The sequence below is a fragment of the Mastigoproctus giganteus genome, chromosome 3, assembly GCF_048544385.1.
Source record: "Mastigoproctus giganteus isolate SK-2022 chromosome 3, ASM4854438v1, whole genome shotgun sequence".
NCBI classification, from domain to species: domain Eukaryota; kingdom Metazoa; phylum Arthropoda; class Arachnida; order Uropygi; family Thelyphonidae; genus Mastigoproctus; species Mastigoproctus giganteus.
The window spans coordinates 100619565-100639697 of record NC_143577.1 but is presented as its reverse complement, the minus strand read 5'-3'; the positions used below and the strand labels follow the sequence as shown (position 1 = coordinate 100639697).

Sequence of the window (20133 nt, the reverse complement as noted above, 5' to 3'; positions counted from 1 at the left end):
CTGATAATCAGATCAAGAGTATTACTCCCTCTAGTTGCCTCCCGAACATGCTGATGTAGAAAACAATCATCCAATAAATCCACAAAAGCCTTGCTAGTGTGTGAGTGACTAACCCAGAAATTCCAGTCAATATCTGGGAAATTAAAATCCCCCATAAGACTAACTGATTTACTGGCCAACTCTATTTCCCTGTACAGTTTCTTATTATACTCATCAGGGTCATTAGGCCTATAGCACACCCCTACTCTCAATTTTGATCTCCCAATGCTTATGTCACACCAAACTGACTCGACACTGCACTGTCCAGCGATGTCGACTGGCTTTACTTCCTTGGATTTTGTGTTTCTTAACTAATAGTATAACCCCTCCTCCCTTCCTATCTTGTCTATCCTTCCTGTACACATTGTACTCCCCAAATTCCAGTTCTGCATTCCTTATATCTGTGTGACATCACATCTCTGATATCCCAACAATATCTGCCTTTGATGTTCTGAGCAATACCTCAAATTCATCAAATTTATTTACCAAACTCTTAGCATTGGTGTACATGCAAGTATACATACACCTGTTCCTATTCTTAGCTACCCTAACACAACCCATGTGTTTACTTGTACCGCAATGACTCCCAACAGGCTCTGAAATACCCTGCATCTTTTTTTCCAGACTGCTGCTCATTCCAATGGAAGCAGTGCAAGAATCACTTTCACCTCTGCGAGTTGCTACTGTTAATTTATTAGTCCTTGTATCCCCCCAAGCTAGCAGTTTTCCAACCCACCTAACACTGCCTCGATAGCATCTGCAAATATTCTTGCACCCTTTCTATTTAAGTGTATCCTATCCGTGTAGAAACAGTCTCTCCCATTAACAAGTACAGTCCAGGCTGAAAAAAATTCTACCCCTTGAGACTTGTACAATCTTTTCAGGGCCGAATTGATCGACAAGGCCCTCATCATATACTCCCTCCTATCGTGTCTTGGAAAAATTGCAGACACTTTCAAATTCAACCCTAATTCACGGCTTTTTTTCAACAGTGACCTGTACTTGTTAAGTAATTCTGCCGGTCTCCTACATTTTAAGAAGGATGTAGAGCTACTGGAATGAGTACAGAGAAGGGCAATGAGATTGGTGAGGATGAACTATTCTTCTTCTTCTTGCTGAGATTACACACCTGAGGGGATATAAATTCATATTGAGGAAACACTGTTGTAGAACAGATGTGCTGAAATTTGCCTTTAGCCAGCAGGTGGTTGATTTCTGGAACAAACATCTATCAGGCTTAAATAAATTCACAGAAGAACTGGACAAACTTTGGAACAAATGGAAAGTTTTTTTTTTTTTGGTTGATGCTGTATAAGCCTACTTTTTTGCATCATATCCTTCTACTAATGCTAATGCTAATAAATATAAACCATTAAACATAATAATCGGAGTACAGTCAGTCCTCGTATAACACGTGTTTACACTACACGAATTGGATCATACATAATATATAAATAGGGGAATGATATCGTATATAACACAAAGCGAATTCGCTTATGCACGATTTGCCTTTGTGTTTACAAGAAATGGCAACTGAACGCTTAATCACCCCCAAATGAACGCAACATGATAGGAATGAAGAGAAGATTCTGAAAATGTGTTTATATTTTTTATATCAGTGAAGGAGAAACAAATTTCACCATAATAACATAAACACCCACACAATTCCAGCTATCGGTATTATCGCAAATGCAATTAGATCGGGTTTACTACCAGTTTATAACAGATTCTACTAGCAGAAATGCAACTGGAAATTGTTTTTATTGTTTTATGGTAGTAACCCCCCCCCAGAAATGTGCTTTAGTAAAATTTAAGCTAGTGAGGTGTTAATAGTGCGTCTCTTTTTTTTTTTTTTTTTGTTTATGTGTATCAAGTGTGTCTCCTCATTTTGTAATTATGCTTTGTTCCTTAAAAATGAGTAAAATTCTTAAAAGGTGTGAAGAGGAAGCGTCCTGGTGAAGACACTACAGAATCAGAGAGAAAACGAAAAGCAATATCGATAAACAGAGGTAGACTGGGTCAAAAATTCTTACCCAGGAAAATTTGTAGTGGCCTCGCACTAGCGTTTACGGCTAAAATCACACCAGCCTCCGGGATTTCGCCTGTAAGGCTTACGGCCAGTATGCCGTAAGCCTTACAGGGTAGACCACGTGATATTGCCCGTGCTACAGGCCTAAATGAGGCAACGCCGAGAATTAGAAAGAATGCAGAGAAAATAAAAACAACTTTCATTGCAGGAACAACTAAAGTGTAATTAAAATCCATTAGATCAAGACAAAGAATTGGAAGAGATGGAATGGCTGTCATCTGTTTGGATAGAAATCAAACAAAAAACAAGTTTGCTTACGATAGAAGCAAAAGCATTAGCAATATTTTATTACATAATAGTCGTAATAAAATATGTAAGTATTTTCTTACGATTATAATGTTTTGGTTACAAATGTGTGTTCAAACTTGGGTGGTCGGCACCTAACCCTATTTTTCCCTGTTGTTTATATTGCACGAGGGTTTCTAGGAACACAACTATCGTGCTATATGAGGACTGACTGTATCTCCTTAGAGAGGAAGTACCTGTACATTGGAGATGTACAGGTACATCTCCAATGTGAATAGAGGATGCACAATTGCATCCTCTATTCACAAGGGAGGTACAAAGGGTGAAGTTTTTTTTTTTTTTTTTTGATTTGGTAGTTGTTGGCGCATCGGCTTCTGTGGCCATATTGCACCTCCCAAGGTTTTTGCAGTACTTTGATCCAAGCCCGAGGCGGGAATCGAACCCGCGACCTTTGGGTTGCCGGGCAGGTACTTTACCCACTCGGCTAGCCCGGTCAGCCAAGGGGTGAAGTAAGTAACTAACTATATACCTGTTAGTTTAACTCTGTGGCAGAAAAATATTAGAATTATTAGTTAAAGATATAATGCAAGATCACTTTGATAGGGGAAAACTCACAAAGAAATAAAATCAAAGAATTTTTAAAGGGAGATTATGCCTCACTAATCTAATTAGCTGACATTATCAAAAGAGAATGCAAAAAATAATTCTGATATCAACTTAGATTTCAATAATGCCTTTAATACTGGTAGCATATATTCCATTGTTGTATATGGAGTAATGGCATTGGTGGATATTACTAGTATGGATAAAGGATAGTTAAGTGGCAGGAGACAAAGGAGGTTACAAATGGACATTCTCTTCATGAACCAATGTGACAAGTAGAATTTCAGAGGGATTCATGTTGGGCCACTTACTGTTTTTAATGACACTGATATAGTTGTCTCAAGTTTGGTGTCTAGGTTTGCTGATGATGCAAATGTGGGCATGACCGTAATCAGGGTATGCCATTTCAAAAGGATCTACCTAAAATAAGCAAATGGGCTGTAAAACGGCAACTAAGGTTTAACAGTGATACTATTTGGATAGCGGTAATTCCAGAATAACATACCATTTGGGTGGTATCAAATTCAAAGCAATGGAATAAGAAAAAAAAAAAAAAAAAAGATCTGGCAGTCACTGCACCATCTGACATAAAATTCTCTCCAGGACAGTGATAGTGCTCAGATGTGTTGTTTAAAAATGACTACAGCTGCTCATGTAATGGACAGTTGTAGTTGGTTCTAAAGTAATTTATAACATAATAATCAAATAACATCACTTATTAGGAGAATTTGATATCCATTAAAAACTGAAGGCACTGCTGTGAATGGTTTTGGAATTGACTGGTTTCATCATCAGACAGCAGAGGGCAATATTGTGTTGAGTAGTAAACAGATGTATCGAATGTAATACACAAAATTTTTAAGAGAGGGACCATAATTTCCCATAACACCTTAGGGTGTAACTGATCTCCACGTATCTTTCTTCCATGGAAAAATGGTACACTTTGGAGAAATGAACTTCAGCTCTATTTATTAAAAATGCTTTTCTGTGTAATTAATTACTGCTTGTGCAAATTTATAGGCAGACTACTTTTAAGGAGTTAGCATTTTATTAATTTCAATAATAGAAAGTATAGGCAGGAAAAGAAGGGACGTTAAATACTTAATACTTAATTTTATTTCAGACTGATTAATTTTTGATGTTTATATCCCAGAATTTCTTTAAAATGTACATTCTTAGATAAGGTGTTTGCCACATTTCATGGGTACCAGGTGACTTACCAAAAGTTCTCTACTGGACAGCACTAGTCTAGCGCAGCACCTTCCATGAGCAAATGAAGACAGATTCAAAAAGACAGCAGGCGATGACCTCTATTGAAAATTTTGGATGTGGTGAATCTTGTGAAAAATATACGGAAATAGGCAATCTCTACATTGAACATGGCAAGTGTGACATTGTGCCTGTAAGAATTAATTAACAATGTAGTAGTAGTGCAGGGATCTATCAAAAATAACACTCCCGTGTTACCTTTTAATTAATGATTAAAAATCTGAAATTTTCTAGCTTCCTAAATATAGTTTTACTGCAGGAGTGACTAAATTTTTTTGTTTTTGCAAAAAAAAATAAATACTAGCACCTATCAGGTGCCACACTACTGTTTCACAACTATTTTCTTGAAGAGGAATGTGGGACTTGATAAACACCAACATAACATAACATAACAAGGAAGTTTTAAATTACAGAAATTTTTTTTTTTTAATTTAAAATTTTAACTTCAGTTTTTGAAAGCTGTGTTTTTCTGAAGTCCAAGGTTATTGTATTAAAACACTAGTTTCCCACACTTGCTGAAAGATCTCTTACTGCTTTTGCATAAATAAAGACTGGGAAATGCAACAGGTATTTCAAATTTGGCACACTATAAGTCTGCCAAATTTGAAAAGATATGGAAAAAATTTTAAAACTGAAATGAATAAAACTATCTAATAAACAAACATTTTTAAAAAATATTTTTTTAAGTATTGTACACATAATAAGCATAAATATATGCACGTGTCCATTTAAATTTAACATGCTTAATGGTCCTTTCAACTGGAAAACAGACAGAACTAATAGATTCAGGTGTATATTTTGGGTCTACATATAACTGTGTTTTTAAAATTTTCAGCAGAATTAATTTTTTTGAAAATAACAAAATACATAGAATTATTTAATATTTAATTTTTTTTTATTAAGAAATGAAAATAAATAATTCAAATCATTCAGAAGAGATAACATATTGCTAATGTCAAAGCAGAATTAAAAAAAACAAAAAAAAAAACAAAATTGAAATTGGCAACTGTAAAGCACTATATCATTGTTGCCAGGTCAAAGGTCATTCATTGTGAAACCCAATAATAGATGAGAACTGACTGGTGAAAAAAAAAATTTACATAAATTAAAATTGAAATTGGCACCTGTAAGATGCTATATCACTGTTGCCAGGTCAAAGGTCATTCATAGTAAAACCCAATAATAGATGAGAAATTTGACTAGTGAGTTAAAAACAGACCTGACAGAAGTGAAATATAGTAGTTTAGTAGGGATATATAATTCCCTAAGTAAAATTAATTGCAAGGAAATAAAAAGGGAAGAGTATAGCATAGCAAAAAGTGAGAAACAGGATTGGTGATAGCTGCTCAGGTAAGTCTGGGATCGCTTTCCCAGTACAATTCACAGGACCTTGAACAAAGGTTAAAGAGCCTGTTATGTGCAAACTTTTGGAGATGAATCGAAATAGAATGAAAAGGAATGAATTTAACTCCAGAGAAAATATACATATAAAAATTATAAATAATGTGATGACTACACATACTAATATAAAAACTTAATCCGCCTAAATAATAGAGATAATACAAAATATACAGAACAATACACCATACATGTTCACTTGTGTCTAGACTAATATATAGAATTATATGCCTATGCTGTCTTGATATTTACATAGAATACATTATACAGCTCTAATTTGTGATCTGACCACAGTGTATAGATATAAAGTAGGAGTTTTTTAATTATATATTTATGGACTTATTGAAATGATAGATATCTAACTTGAAATATGCTTGCCCCCCTTTTTTTTTTTTTTTTTTTTACAGAGAGCTATTAAATTCAAGATTCCAGAGGAAGTATGACTACACTACAGAGGTGCACTGTTAAATACTGCACACAGCTAATATCAGTATGCACAAAACTGGAGATATTAGATGGCCGGATGAAACCAACAACATGGAAATTACAGAAAATGAATGTTTCTTTTAGTTTTAAGAGAACAATTTCTATAGATGATGTGATAATGCTAATATCCAAGTTCAAAACATAGAGATTGCTGAATCCTTCATGAAGTTAGGATAATTCAAAATGCATAAATGTACACAAAGAAAAAAATGAGGTAGGCCCACTGGGAGCATACAAGTAGAGGTTTGCAATAATGCACAAGGGTGTGTGTGCTTTCCCACAGCATACCTTTGGTTTGCAAATAAAGTACCGTTAGGGGTAACTGTCAAAGACACATTGATTAAGTATGCTTTTCCAGTAAGTTATATTACATTGTGTGGATTGTTTATACTCTTTATTAAGCTGTAAAATATTTTTTAAGGTTGGTAAAATCTAACTTCATGTCATTCTTTTTCAATATTTAATAGATGCCTCCATGTGCAACCATATATATATATTTTTTTTTAATGAAACCCCCAAATATAAAAAGTGTTAAAACCTATAGTACTTAGTACCATATATGGATTCTAGGTTGAGAAGACAGAAAATAATTGTTTACTTGCAATTGGAATTCATTACACTTGAATTTCTATAGATTGCAGTTTTCAGGAAATACATGTTTCAAAAATCTGAAGTAAAATGAATAAACGAGGAAGAGGAAAATTTGGCACCGTGGGTATTGAATTTGACACTGAATGGATGTCAATTCAGAACAACAGCACCTGTAAAAGTAAAAGTACTTCGGCATAGTTTTAGCTTTTAAAAAAATTCACTATACTGAATTTTTTTTTTTTTTTTATCAAAACCATTTCTTTATAAGGGATGTACACAGCACTAATAATAAGGATAATCAGCCAGTGTTGTAAATTTATTTGTTAAAATAGTATTCATTGTAATCGAATTTTACTGTGTATGTAACACAAATTGAAAGCCAGGTAGGAAACAAATACAAAGAAAACCAGTACTGTAATACAAATAAAGAAATGGAGTTGGGGAATTTTTTTAGAAGAAAATTCACTTAAAACAAATTTAACAGTGCTCTTTGATGGCTTCAAGGTCAAATTACATGGAATATTCTACTAAAGGTAAAGGAAAAATGAACACAACAAAGTGACTATACTATGAAACAAAAAAGATAAAAATGGGCTAATCATTGAGCCCCATATCGCTGGAAGGCAACAAGTCAGGAAATTGTGACATTTTAAATTAAAGAAATCAATCAATGAACTAACTGATAAACTCATAATAAAATTGAAATCAATAAAATCTGCATCAATCCAATGCTAGTTATTTAAATTAAACTTTAATTTTTCATTGTGTGCATACTTATGCACATATAATTTATTCATTTTATTTTAAAAAGCTACTGTTTTATGGAGTTAAAATTGAGCAAAAATTTTGATGGATTGACATTTGAATTCATAAACTGAATTTGTGAAAATTTATAGTTCACAAATCAGAAGATTACTATAATATATTTTAACACTGAATTATTTTGAAACATGTTGTACTTATCTAAAACCACTACAAAATTCTTAAATAATAAACCAATTCTGTTAAGGGCTGCAATAGTTACAAGGTAAACTTCCCCTAGACAAATATGTAGATCCTTGGCCAGTGCCAAAGACCAGTGGATGGCTGGAAACCTGTGGCAAATAGAGATATATTATTTAATGTGACCTCACAAAACTTTTCAGTCGGTATTGATCTGCTACTTTCTAAGGGAACTTCATCTTGCCAAACATAGTACTTTCCAGGAATGGTTAGCGATGGATTGCTGTATTGAAGTGTTACAGCAAACTTTTTAAATAAATGTCATGGAAGTGATTTCCACCCATTAAGATTGGTTTAAAGCAAAATTATTCTAAGGGATAATAGAAAAGAAATGCATATAGTGCACTAATGAAAAATTAAATGAAGTGAATAAAATAATCAAATATGAATTTTTAATAAAATAGGAACTATGTAAATGAATCCTGAAATATTTAAAACTTAGCTTGGATACTAAAGATGAACACGTTACCTTTATATATAGGATTAAATAAGGAGGGAGCTTTGTTATTTCAAAACGCTTCATGGTAGAATCTTTATAAGTCTTATACTCTTTTTCAGATGTACCATTGAATTTTGCCAAGATATTAAACAAAGGAACTTGAGGTATGATGTTTTCCCTTAACTCATCTTTAAATAGAGGAGGCGGTGGGAGATCAACAGTCAGATAAAGAAAACACGACTCTTCCATCTTTTCTAAGGGAGGGGAAATAAAACATCGAAATAAGTAAATATATATCACAAAAAAAAAATTCATTATGATGCAAAAAAAAACCAAGTGTAAACAAAATATTTTATTAAGAGAGAGACTGCATGGTGATTATGATCATGTTTTAACCCTTTTGCAAGTATGAATACATAATGTACAATTTTCAAGTGAGATGTGTGTGTTGGGTGTGCGCACAGTAAACTCCTGTTATAACACTACTGCTTTAGTGCTGTTTTCTTTTGGTCCTATTATCAAAAAACATCAAACCTATCTATCCAAAAGAAAAAACCGAGGCAAGTGAGCCCAAGAGGTGGTGCCCTGAACTGACTATACTCAGGAGGAGGGAGCACCAGGCAAGAAGACATTTTCAAAGAGCCAGAACATCATGGCCACAAAATGAGGTTGGTGCACTGAGTGATTCTTACAGAATCGCTCTCTCTCTCAGGAACCAATATACTTCTCTTGTTAGAGAAAAGAATCCTGAAGGCAGTTGGTGGAAACTTCTGGAAAGAATGACTCTTCGGGAGTTGTCTACAGAATAGTGACCACAAATTGCCAAGAGATGTTATTGAAACTACAATTAATCCAGATGAAACCCCGACCCTGTGTTGGACAGAGTCTGTGAACAACATCTTAGACACTATTATCCAGACCGAGGCTGGGAATTATTCCCATACTCAGATTGACATTATAAAATAAAATACTGAATATGAACATGTCAATGCAGAGCCTCTTTTTACAACAGAAGAATTAGAAATAGCTCTAACCAAAAACAACAAAAGCCTTCATTTTGATCTCCTAGAGGTTGAAATTATCAAAAAAATTAGCCAAAATAACACAAGATAAACTAACAGCACTGCATGACAGAGGGAACATTCCCTAAAATTTGGGGAAAAGCAGTACTAAGTTTAATCCTGAAGAACTCAGAGAAACATCCCACTGATCCAAAATCATACAGACCAATAGCTCTGTTTCTGGTACTAGGGAAAATATATGAAAGACCAATTCACAATAGGATATTTGTGTATTATACAGAAGCAAGGTTTCACTCAAATAATCAGTATGGTTTTAAGCAGGGCAACTCTGTGCAGGAAGATGCCATGTACCACCTACTAACAACAGTAAAACATATAGAGGAAAAGTACATGTTGGCAACAGAGTTTGCTGGGGCATTTGATTCACTATGGTGGCATAGTGTTCTTAGGAGATTGCCAGAAAAACGTCCCACAAAACCTCTATAAGGTAATAAACAGCTACCTTAAAGACAGAAGTGTCTCAGTTCATACAAGGTTCCAGGAATTGATATGCCCTGTGAAGAATGGTTGCCCGAAGGACTCAATCCTTGGCCCTTTCTTCTAGACAATTGTTCTAGATGGTGGAAGTGCATAGAAAATGATGACTTTGTGGAAAAATAACAGTGTGTTTTTTTTTAATGAATGGGGATTAATTGATGTAAAAGGCAGAGTTGTAGAAATTAAATTTTGAGAAAAAAAAAAATAGGAGGTATTACTTTCATACTGCTCCTCATAAAATGGGAGGAATGAAGCACACTTGACTTTTGCATGTATAAGAGTGGCGATCAAAATTTTTTAACAATGGTACAGAGGGATACTCCACTTATGGGAGAAGAATAGTTTTTTTTTTTTTTTAATCATTCAATATGGAAGTATTTTTTCCTCTGATGCACATTCATTTTCTGTCTCAAATTGAGCACTTACATGACTCAAAGATGCATGGCACCTGCATATTTTGTATCATTAGCGATCAGTATATTTTTTGCACCCAATAACACAAGTTACATGAATTCATTGTGATTTTACATGATTCTTGGGGAAGAATAGATATATAAAACGGAAAGGTGCCATATGCACTTGTAGTAGTAGTGTTTTAGGAACATCAGTGACTAAGGCCACATTGCTCTGTGTATACTGTCTATAAATCCAATGTGTTCTTTGGTCGATTTTCTGTTTGCTGGATGAAAAAACAAGTTTCCAGGAGTTGAAAACCATGCTTCCTTTGCCTGAGTCTGATTAACTTAGCCACATTGTGAAAAATGCATATAAAAATTCCTGACGTCATCGACAGGACTCAAACTCGGGTCTTTTCCATCCAGTGTGAGGACAGCAATTCTACCAACTGAAGCAATTCTACCCATGAAGGTGAAAGGTGCCACATACAGTATAATGATACAATATGCAGTAAATTAGCAAATTGCTCATTATAGCTCAATTTAACTTCATTATAACAATGCTTTCCAGTTAGTTTCAGCTGTCTCTTTGAATCAGACAAGCCATTCACATGTTTGGTTTGGGACCAATCCAGACTTTGAATTTCATTTTAAATGTATTTTGAATAATCCATACTAAAATATAATTAAAATCCTATGTTAATGGTTGGAAAAGGTAGCTACTTCAAAATACGTTGCATTTCAAATAATCTGATATCAAATTAATGATGTACTGCACCTTTGCAATACTGACATATAGCCATCCCCATATATTCTGAGATATCGTATATTTTACATACTCATGTTTTATTAGTCAGCTTTCAAAGTTTATTGAACTTCGGAGCATAATTCTTTTGTTGTTGTTTGATTGAGAGTATTCTTGTTGCAATGACGACTTTTGTCATATGGCTGTTTCTTGATTACAACAGATGACTGAAGTATCCTACTAGTTTCAGAAAAGAAAACAGTTCATCAATATCAGAGTTTTGAACTTGAATTTGCGATTTGCGAATGAATCAGAGAACCTTGTCAACGTACGCACAAACATTTTACAGTAAGCTGATAGCAGTAGCGGGGACTTATTTCATTTAGGCAATCTTAAGTTTTGATCATTTCACTAAGAGTCTGGATATTATTATGCACTTTTTACTTAGGTATTTTTTTTGCCTAAGTTGTGATTTCAATGCTCACAAAGTCAAAACTGTTAGAATGCAACAAATGCACTATCCTTCTTTTACTCGGGTATTCTCTTGCTTTTCAGTTGGACTGGGGCTCACTTTTGCTTTGATCTTCTACCTAGGAAGCTATTAGTGAATTTTCAGTTGATTTTTCTTTGAGTTTGATTTATTAATTTTAATTTTATTGCTGTCATAAAATACAACAGCAGCAGCTTTATATAGAGTGATTATAAAGCTGCTATTTTAGTCAAATTGGATTAAGAGAGGATTCAAGTTGGAAATAAGAAACACCTATTTCTTCCATTCTGAAGACAGCTATAATTTATTCTTTCTCCATCATGCATGCATAGAATTTCAGTCACAGACTTTCAGTTACAATTTTAATTGCAGCTAGGCATAATTCTTTGTTACTAACCAGTTATGAAATAAATTTTGTATTTATTTTATCTTCATGTTTCCTGATTAGCTAGGTTTTGCAATAAACCCAGCTTATATTAGTTTTCACTATCCTCATCATATTTGGGTCGGTTTTAGTTTTTTCATTTGGCAATAGTAATATCATGCAATTAAGGATTCAGCAACTGCTACTTGCTGCACTTACCTAAAGGTTAATAATTTTCCCCCTTGACTGATAATAATAATAATAGTGCAATTTGCAATTTGTATCAATAGTGCATTTTAAGTGCACGTTGAGGTTACTAGTCACGCTCTATACAATAGAGCGTGACTAGTAACGCTCTATACAATAGCATTTCATGGTAGCTATTCTTCAGTATTTGAATTATTTTCAATTAAATAATTCAAATACTGAAGAACAGATACCATGAATTTGAATCAAGTATTTGAATTATTTTTCAATTATTTGAATAATTGAAAACACTATAAAATTTTTTAGTGTTAATTCTTAAGTTTTCACTATTATATCTATTTTATTACCCATTTTACATACCTATATTATCCAGGGTTTCTTTATTCTATTCTGTTTACTCTTCTTTACTGAAGCCACATACTTTGTGAGGAGCAGATGCACTCCTGATATGTTCCAGATACTGTAGCACTTTCCTTCCATGCCGTTTGTTTTTTGTCTAATTTTTATAACCCACAATCTATTAGTGTACTTCGGGGAGAAGGGCGTATCCATCACTTATTAATGTAATTTTAGCAATCACCAACAACGCCTCCTTCAACTTCTCCCACTTATCAAATCAGATCTTCCATATATAATATAGATGACCTAATTTGTATATACCTGTATATACAAATATATACAGGTATATACAAATATACCTGCATATATTTGTTGGGCTAGATGTTATTCTGCTATCTGTTGTGTTCTACTATCTGTTCTACTATGGTAGAACATATAGTTCTACTATTCAGACTGTAGAACTATCTGTTCTACTATAGTAGAACATACAACAAAGGTTCTACTATCTGTTGGGCTAGATGTTATTCTGCAGTAAGCTGCTAAATCATTATAAATATAGTATAATTTACTTTTATACCCAGCAGCCACTGGACCAATATTACACCTAAACACAACTGGTAGATAATAATTAGTACCAGATGGCTATAGTTAATTATGGTTGTTTACAAATGTTGAATGGTACTAGACCTTCATAAATTCTTTTTTAACTGGCCTTTTATGTATATAATTTATTGATTTCATTGTATTTTTATTTTTCTCATGCAGAATTCTTTGCATTTTTTTAACTTGTAATTCACATATCTGGCTACTTATCTACTCAAATACAAGCCTTCTTCTTTCTTATATCATTATGTGCTTATACACTGAGATTGCACATACAGTGCAATCTCAATATAATGTGCCTCTTCATACTGTGGTTTCTGATACACCACAGGTATGTTCATATCTCCACTAGGCTGGACAGTTTGGTTTTGATTTAGTTTCCTCAAAACAAGGTAAATTCTAGGCATCAGAAATAAATACATGACAAATTTAGTAAATCAGTACGACTGAAGTAATGGAACCAAAAGAAAAAAATTATACAGTTGAAGAAAAGTTATAAAGATTATCGAAAGTGTTAAGAGTGGCATAACAAAATGCAGTATATTTTTCAAGTGTGAAATTCCACACTCGCGAAATATAATGTGGTAGGCAATGGCATACCACCACATTATCCGATGCCAGAGAGACTATAACAAATCCAACTCCAAAAACTGCCGTTAAAGGAAAACTTGCAACTAGATGGAAGGATGGGATCAGTGAACTTTTGGGTGTGACATTTTGCGATGCCACTCATATAGCACATCAATGCAGTTGAAGCCCACAACAGCTCCTCGGGGAACTATGTGACTGGAAGAAAAAGAAGTGGAATTCCAGAAGGAATGATTGATGGTTGGATGAGCGAGGAAGAAAAACTGAGTTCATCCGCACTCTGCAGAAGATGAAGTAGGCCTTCAAAGAAAGACTTTGTGAAAACAGTGATTCTGACCAATGCTTATACAAGTGGTTTCTACAAGAACAAAGTAATGGCGTACCAATAAATGGGGTGATTTTTAAATAATAGGCACTTAAATTTCATAAGCTACTTGGTGGAGATGATGACATATTTAAAGCTACTGAAGGGTGGTTTTGGAGATGGAAGGCTCATCGTGGGATATACCAGATTAGTATTGTAGGCAAATCTGCATTTGGTGACATTACAGCAGCAGAAGAGTTTTCTGAATTTCTGCATAATGTGATTCTATATGGTGAATTCACATATGGAAAGTTGTATAACTGTGACAAAATAATGCTGTACTATAAACTTCTCCCTGAGAAGTAACTGGATATTAAAAAGGCACAGAACTAAGTGGGCATGAAAACTAACAAAGAGAGAGAGAGAGAGAGAGAGAGAGAGAATTAATATGTGCAAACACAACTGGAAATCACAAGTTAAACCGACTGTGTAAACACAAGTTGGTAAAAGTCGAAGTCCTCTGTGTTTTAAGCATGTCAACATGAAATTTCAACTGATATTTATAAAAATACCTCAGATGTTTGGATGACGAGTCATATATTTGCTTTATAATGTGAAAGTTGGTTTTTACCATTGGTGAGATGCCACATGCTTTCCAAAAAGCATGAAGGCTCTTTCACTGTTGGATAACTGCCCAGCTCATCCTTCGGCTGATGTATTGAAATGGAAAGATGGCAAGCTCAGAGTCATATTTCTGCCAAGCTACTAATTCAGTCCATGGATCAGGGCTTGCCTTCAAAATCTATTGTGGTGAGCTACTTGCTGGTATTGTGAACGTTCTATAATTTATGAAAACATTATAACACTGAAAGATGTTGCATACCATATTGGATTAGCATAGGATAAAGCCCAACAGCAATTGAAAACTGCTTAAAAAAAAATGTATTGGAAAAGATTACATCACTAAATATACCCGATATAGCAGCATTTCAGAACATGAAATGAAGGCTGCTTGTAGTAGTAGTAGTGGCATGTGATGCAAGAAAGCAAGTGTATGAGCTTATGTAGCACCAGCCAAAAAAAAAAAAAAAAAAAAAATTTACAAAACAATTCCCTCTAAATTTTTGTCCAGTTCCTCCTTAAATTAATTTAACCTATCAACTTCCACAAAGACAGATGGAAGTTTGTTCCAGCAATTAACCACCTGCTGGCTAAAGGCAAATTTCTGCACATCTATCTTTCCTCAATTTGAATTTATGTCCTTTTAGATTCGTAATCTGAACTGAAAAAGTGGAAGGATCCAGTCAGAATTCAGCATGCTCAACCCATTCAATGCCTTATACACCTCAATCAGATTGCCTCACAGGTGCCTAATCTCCAGCCGCTGCAATGTCTCCAACCGCAAAACTTAAGCCTCTCTCGGTAAGAGAATCCCTTCATTCCCCTCACCAATCTTGTTGCCCTACTCTGTACACTCTCAAGCAAATCTACATCCTTCCTAAAATGAGTCCTCCAGACCTATACACAGTACTCAAGGCATGGCCTGACCACTGACTTGTATAGAGGTACATTAACCTCCTTTTGCCTGCTAGCAAAATTCCTGTATATCAAAACACCATGACTTGCAGCCTGTCTGCATTGCTCAGATAACTTCATATCTGACTGCACAATTACTCCCATGTCTGTTTCATTTTCTACCACCTTAAGTGTAGTACCACACAGTTGGTACGTTTCTCTGGGGTTACTTCTACCCATATGCAGTACTTTGCATTTGTCAATGTTAAACTTCGGTTGCCACTTCTCAGCCCATCTGCCCAAATTATCTAGATCCTGTTGCAATAGCACACTGCCATTACCATCATGAACAACCCTGCCAACCCTTTGTATCATCTGCAAACTACAACACTAAGCCTGATATACCTTCATCAATATAATTTATAAATATACAAAACAACAGGGGACCCAACACCGAACCCCATGAAGAGCAGCATCCACTGATTACCACCCTCTGTCTTCTCCCACTCAACCATCCTTATATCCATTGTAGCAACTTACCCTTAATACCGTTCTGCTCCAATTTGTACAGTAGTCTTCCATGCACAACAGTGTCAAAAGCTTTCCTGAAATCCAAGCATATGATATCAAAATTATTTTTTGCATCCAGTTCCTTTGTAACCACATCATAATATCCAATCAAATTTGTCAGACAAGACATTCCCTTAACCATGCTGTGTCTGAATTATTCTGCAATCGTCTTGTTTGTTTGATATTTGGTTTTTAGGAGCATTAGCAACTAAGGCCATATTGCTCCGGGATATGCGGTGGACATTCAGCATCCTCCGTATTTGGTGGTGACGGGCTCGAACCCCGGTCTAATCAAGAAGCGTGTGCTATGCACTGCTGCTTCTTCCCACCTGGCTACGGAGGCGCCAATTGTCTTGTCTAGACGCTCCTGCACTGCATCTTTAACCAGTGACTCCATAATTTTACCCAGAACAGAACTGGTCTGTAATTACTCATGTCATCCTTCGATCCCCCTTTGTGAATTTGGGATACATTTGCACATTTCCAGTCCGTGGGGACCTCCCCTGGGTCTAAGGATGCTCTCATAATTATGGCTAAGGGTTTCTTACTTCCTTTGCTGCTTCCTTTAATATAACTGGATAGATCCCATCCACCTCAGGTGCCTTAAGCATCCTTGTACAATTTGATAACCTTCTGGCATTTTCAAACCTTAATAACTACATTCATGTGTGAATGTTGATGCAAAATATTCATTTAGTTTGTTAGCTACCTGAGCAGAAATCAAACCATTGATATCAAGTGGACCAATCAGATTCATCCCCTTCCTTTTAGAGTTTATATAAGTAAAGAAATCCTTGCTGTTTTTCTTAGCATCCTTTGCCAAAGATTTCTCGTAATCTGCCTTCGCCTGCATAACCTCCTTTGTGACTTGATTACGGACTAGCTTATATCTGCCATAGGCTTCTGTGTCGCCTGATAATTTATATGCATCCCATGCATTTTTCTTCTCTGCCATGAGTCTCATTAGTTCATTTCATAACCATTTAGGCCTAAACCTTGAACAATTTCTTATTAGGCATGAAAATTTTAGTAGCTTCCATGATTAATTTCTTGAATGCTTCCCACTTAGAATTTGCTGTTGGTAACATCATCAGTTGATCTCACCGTACAGAATTTAAAAACTATCTGAGACCACTGTACTCATCTTTACGGAAGCAAAAACCCTTTCCTTTACCCCTGATGGTAATTATATCTTTAAGTAAATCCCACATCAGTACACTGTGACCACTGCTACCTAATGGTTCCTTTTTCTGGAAATTCTTAATACACGAATGATCACTGCTGATAACCAGATCAAGAGTATTATCCTCTCTGGTTACCTCTCGAACATGCTGCTGCAGAAAAGTCTCTAAATATCTTAACAAAGCTATTATTACTGCAGTTAACAAATGGCACAATAATATAAATCCACGGTACTGTATAGCTAATGTACTAAATAAATATTTCAGTTCATTGGTTCTCACTGTTCGCTATATTTTGCTTCTTTTGGTCCAGGTGGGAAGGAGCAGCAGTGTGTAGCACACGCTTCTTGATTAGACCGGGGTTCGAGCCCATCACCACCAAATACGAAGGATGCGGAAAGGTCAGGGAATGACCACCGCATATCCCGGAGCAATATGGCCTTAGTTGCTAATGCTCCTAAAAAAACCAAATAAACAATAAACAAACAAGCTTCTTTTGGTTCACAAAGTTCTCTCTATTACAGTTCTATCTAATCTCTCAATTGCCATTTTGAGGATTTGTACATATGTATATAGTAGGCACTTCCCTTACAGCATGTTACATATGGCTTATGCTGTTTGAAAAAGTTGTACCTATATTTGTTCTAAGAGCAGTAATTAATTTTAGTTTATAGGCATTTCATTTCAATTTTAATTTGGTTTATAGGCATTTCATTTCAATTTGTATATTGAACTTTCATCCTAATTTTGAGAACCAACTACTTATCTTTCATAGGGTTTTATTTCAATAAAGTCCAGAAATATAGAGTGCACTATTTTCTAAAATTTTCAGTTTGTATTGAAGTTACTTGAACTGAGGGGGTGCTACTATCTCTTTGTTTTATAATTTTCAGTCCATTAAGTATTTATTTAATTGACTTAATATGATACCATAGCTTAATTTAATATGGTACTCACCTTTTTTTATAATCTGCAATTGATGTTTGAATAGGGTGGATGATAATTTTAATTTAAATTAGGAGTAAGTAAGTTGGGCTTTAAAAACAGAAGTTAAAATATGCGCAAGGAAGTAGAAGTGCACGTCTTTGTCCTTGGTTGTCAATATTAAAGTTGAAAATAAATGGTTAATACTGGAGGCCAATAGCCATAACAAGTGACTTTCGTTATCCATGTCTTCAGTTGGCAATGATGGGTTGAGAGTGAACGCGTGCATTTAAGAAAGCTAAGTTCCCATGATGCTCCTGGTTATGTGTGGAAATCTCAGGTGCATGAGAATCCAAGCCGGTGCAATGTTGTAAGGTAGTTTGGTATTTAATACTTGGAGATTGGAATAGCGGCAGAACCATTCTATGACTAGGGCTTCATATTGGAAGATTTTAAAACTGGATTTTAATTTGATAATGGGAATGGATGAGTCTACTAAGGGGGTGTGATTGTGAGATTGAACATGTGATGCTAGTTCTGTGTTGGTTTGGCCTGTCTTAAAACTATTGTAGTGGTAGTACACACGTGTGTTTGATGTTTTAGTAGAACCATATTTGGAAGTTATGCTACCAATGTAACATGCATTGCAGTTAGGTTGACATTTTATTAGGTAAATAATATTGTTCATATCGCTGATATGATATTTTTGTGTATCTTTGTATGAATTAAATAATGAGCCAAGTTTATTATAAGTTGAGAATGTGAGGGTGATGTCGGTACCTTTGAATATGCGGTGGAACTGATTGTAAAAATTACTATGGTAAGGTAGGATAATACATAGATTATTATTAGAGGTGCGTTTGGGTGGATTGTTAATATTTTGGCCTTGTTTCTACTGGGATAAGGTGGTAAGCTACACATCCTATTTATTCCTTTTGTTTTACTATTTCAGGTATGTTGATTTACAATTTTATTATTATTTCAGAAAGGTTGAATAATTTTTATTATAATATTCTTAAAATGGTAATTCTTTAATATAGTGCAACTGGTAATTCATTATTTCTTTAAATTTCTACCTTTAAAATTCTACAACTGATATTGCTTTGTTTCTTTATTATAATCCAGTTTTGCCTAATATCTTATTCTTACTGTAACACCAGGATCCCTTACAAAAGGTATGGGCAGTTAGGCTCCTAATATATCTGAAGTAGCTTCATTAGAAGCTATTTTCTTTGCTTTTTACTTTCTGCTTTCGAACTCTAAATTTTATACCTCAAGATCTATTAGAGTATTTTGAGGGAAAATGAGGTGCTATTGCTTTCCTTACTCTTACTTCCTTTCCCCCTTATGTCAGCTTAAGCCTTTTCTTTTTCACAGGTATATATCAAATACATCACAACGCAAATAAAATTTACTGTCGGTTTTCATTTTCTGTATTATTATTTGTTTCAAAGCTATCTGTTATTCTGCTAGTTTTCTGCCTAAATTTTAATATAATTTTTAACATTAGGATAATTTAAATCATTTGGACCTAGCTAAACTAGAGATAACAAACAGAAACAGATAGCCATTGCCAATTATTGATTGGATGTATTGAATGGTGCTAGTCCTCATAAACATACCATTAAATGTATCCTAATATCAGTAATATCCTCATTATTATCATCATTTTATTTTATTTCACTTGCATTTATTTTATTATTAATTATTTGTTTATTTATAGGGGATAACAAAATAAACTAGATCAGGCTATCTAAGTCTTTTGGCTTCATGGCCGGGTATACTTTTATACTGAGGGCATTTATTCTACAATCTTATCTTCCTTATTGGCATAAAGGCTAATTCCATATGCATAATACAAGCTTATTCTATTAATTTGGCCTTAGGGTTGTTATTTGGTTTTTAGGAGCATTGGCAACTAAGGCCATATTGCTCCAGGGATATGCAATGGTCATTCCCTGACCTTTCCACATCCTCCGTATTTGGTGGTCACGGGCTCGAACTCCGGTCTAATCAAGAAGTGTGCGCTACGCATTGCTGCTCCTGCCCACCAGGCTACGGAGGCGGCATTTTGGCCTTAGGCCTCTATTGTATAGTTTCATTGTTCATTACTGTACTTTCAACACTTTCTAATCCTTTATCTTACATCCAAATACTATTGTAATTATATATAGTAAAGATTAATGG

The 20133-nt window shown here is 34.7% G+C and overlaps 1 protein-coding gene across 3 annotated transcripts in view; it reads right to left on the bottom strand.

Moving 5' to 3' along the window:
- The window catches only part of Usp39 (ubiquitin specific protease 39), a 324799-nt gene that overhangs the window by 87272 nt on the left and 217394 nt on the right, over positions 1–20133 (bottom strand). For all 3 annotated transcript variants that reach the window (XM_090370604.1, XM_090370607.1, XM_090370606.1), the window contains one exon: positions 8193–8416. In XM_090370604.1, coding sequence (XP_090226730.1) covers positions 8193–8416 — 224 coding nt within the window. The remainder of the gene's footprint in view (positions 1–8192; positions 8417–20133) is intronic.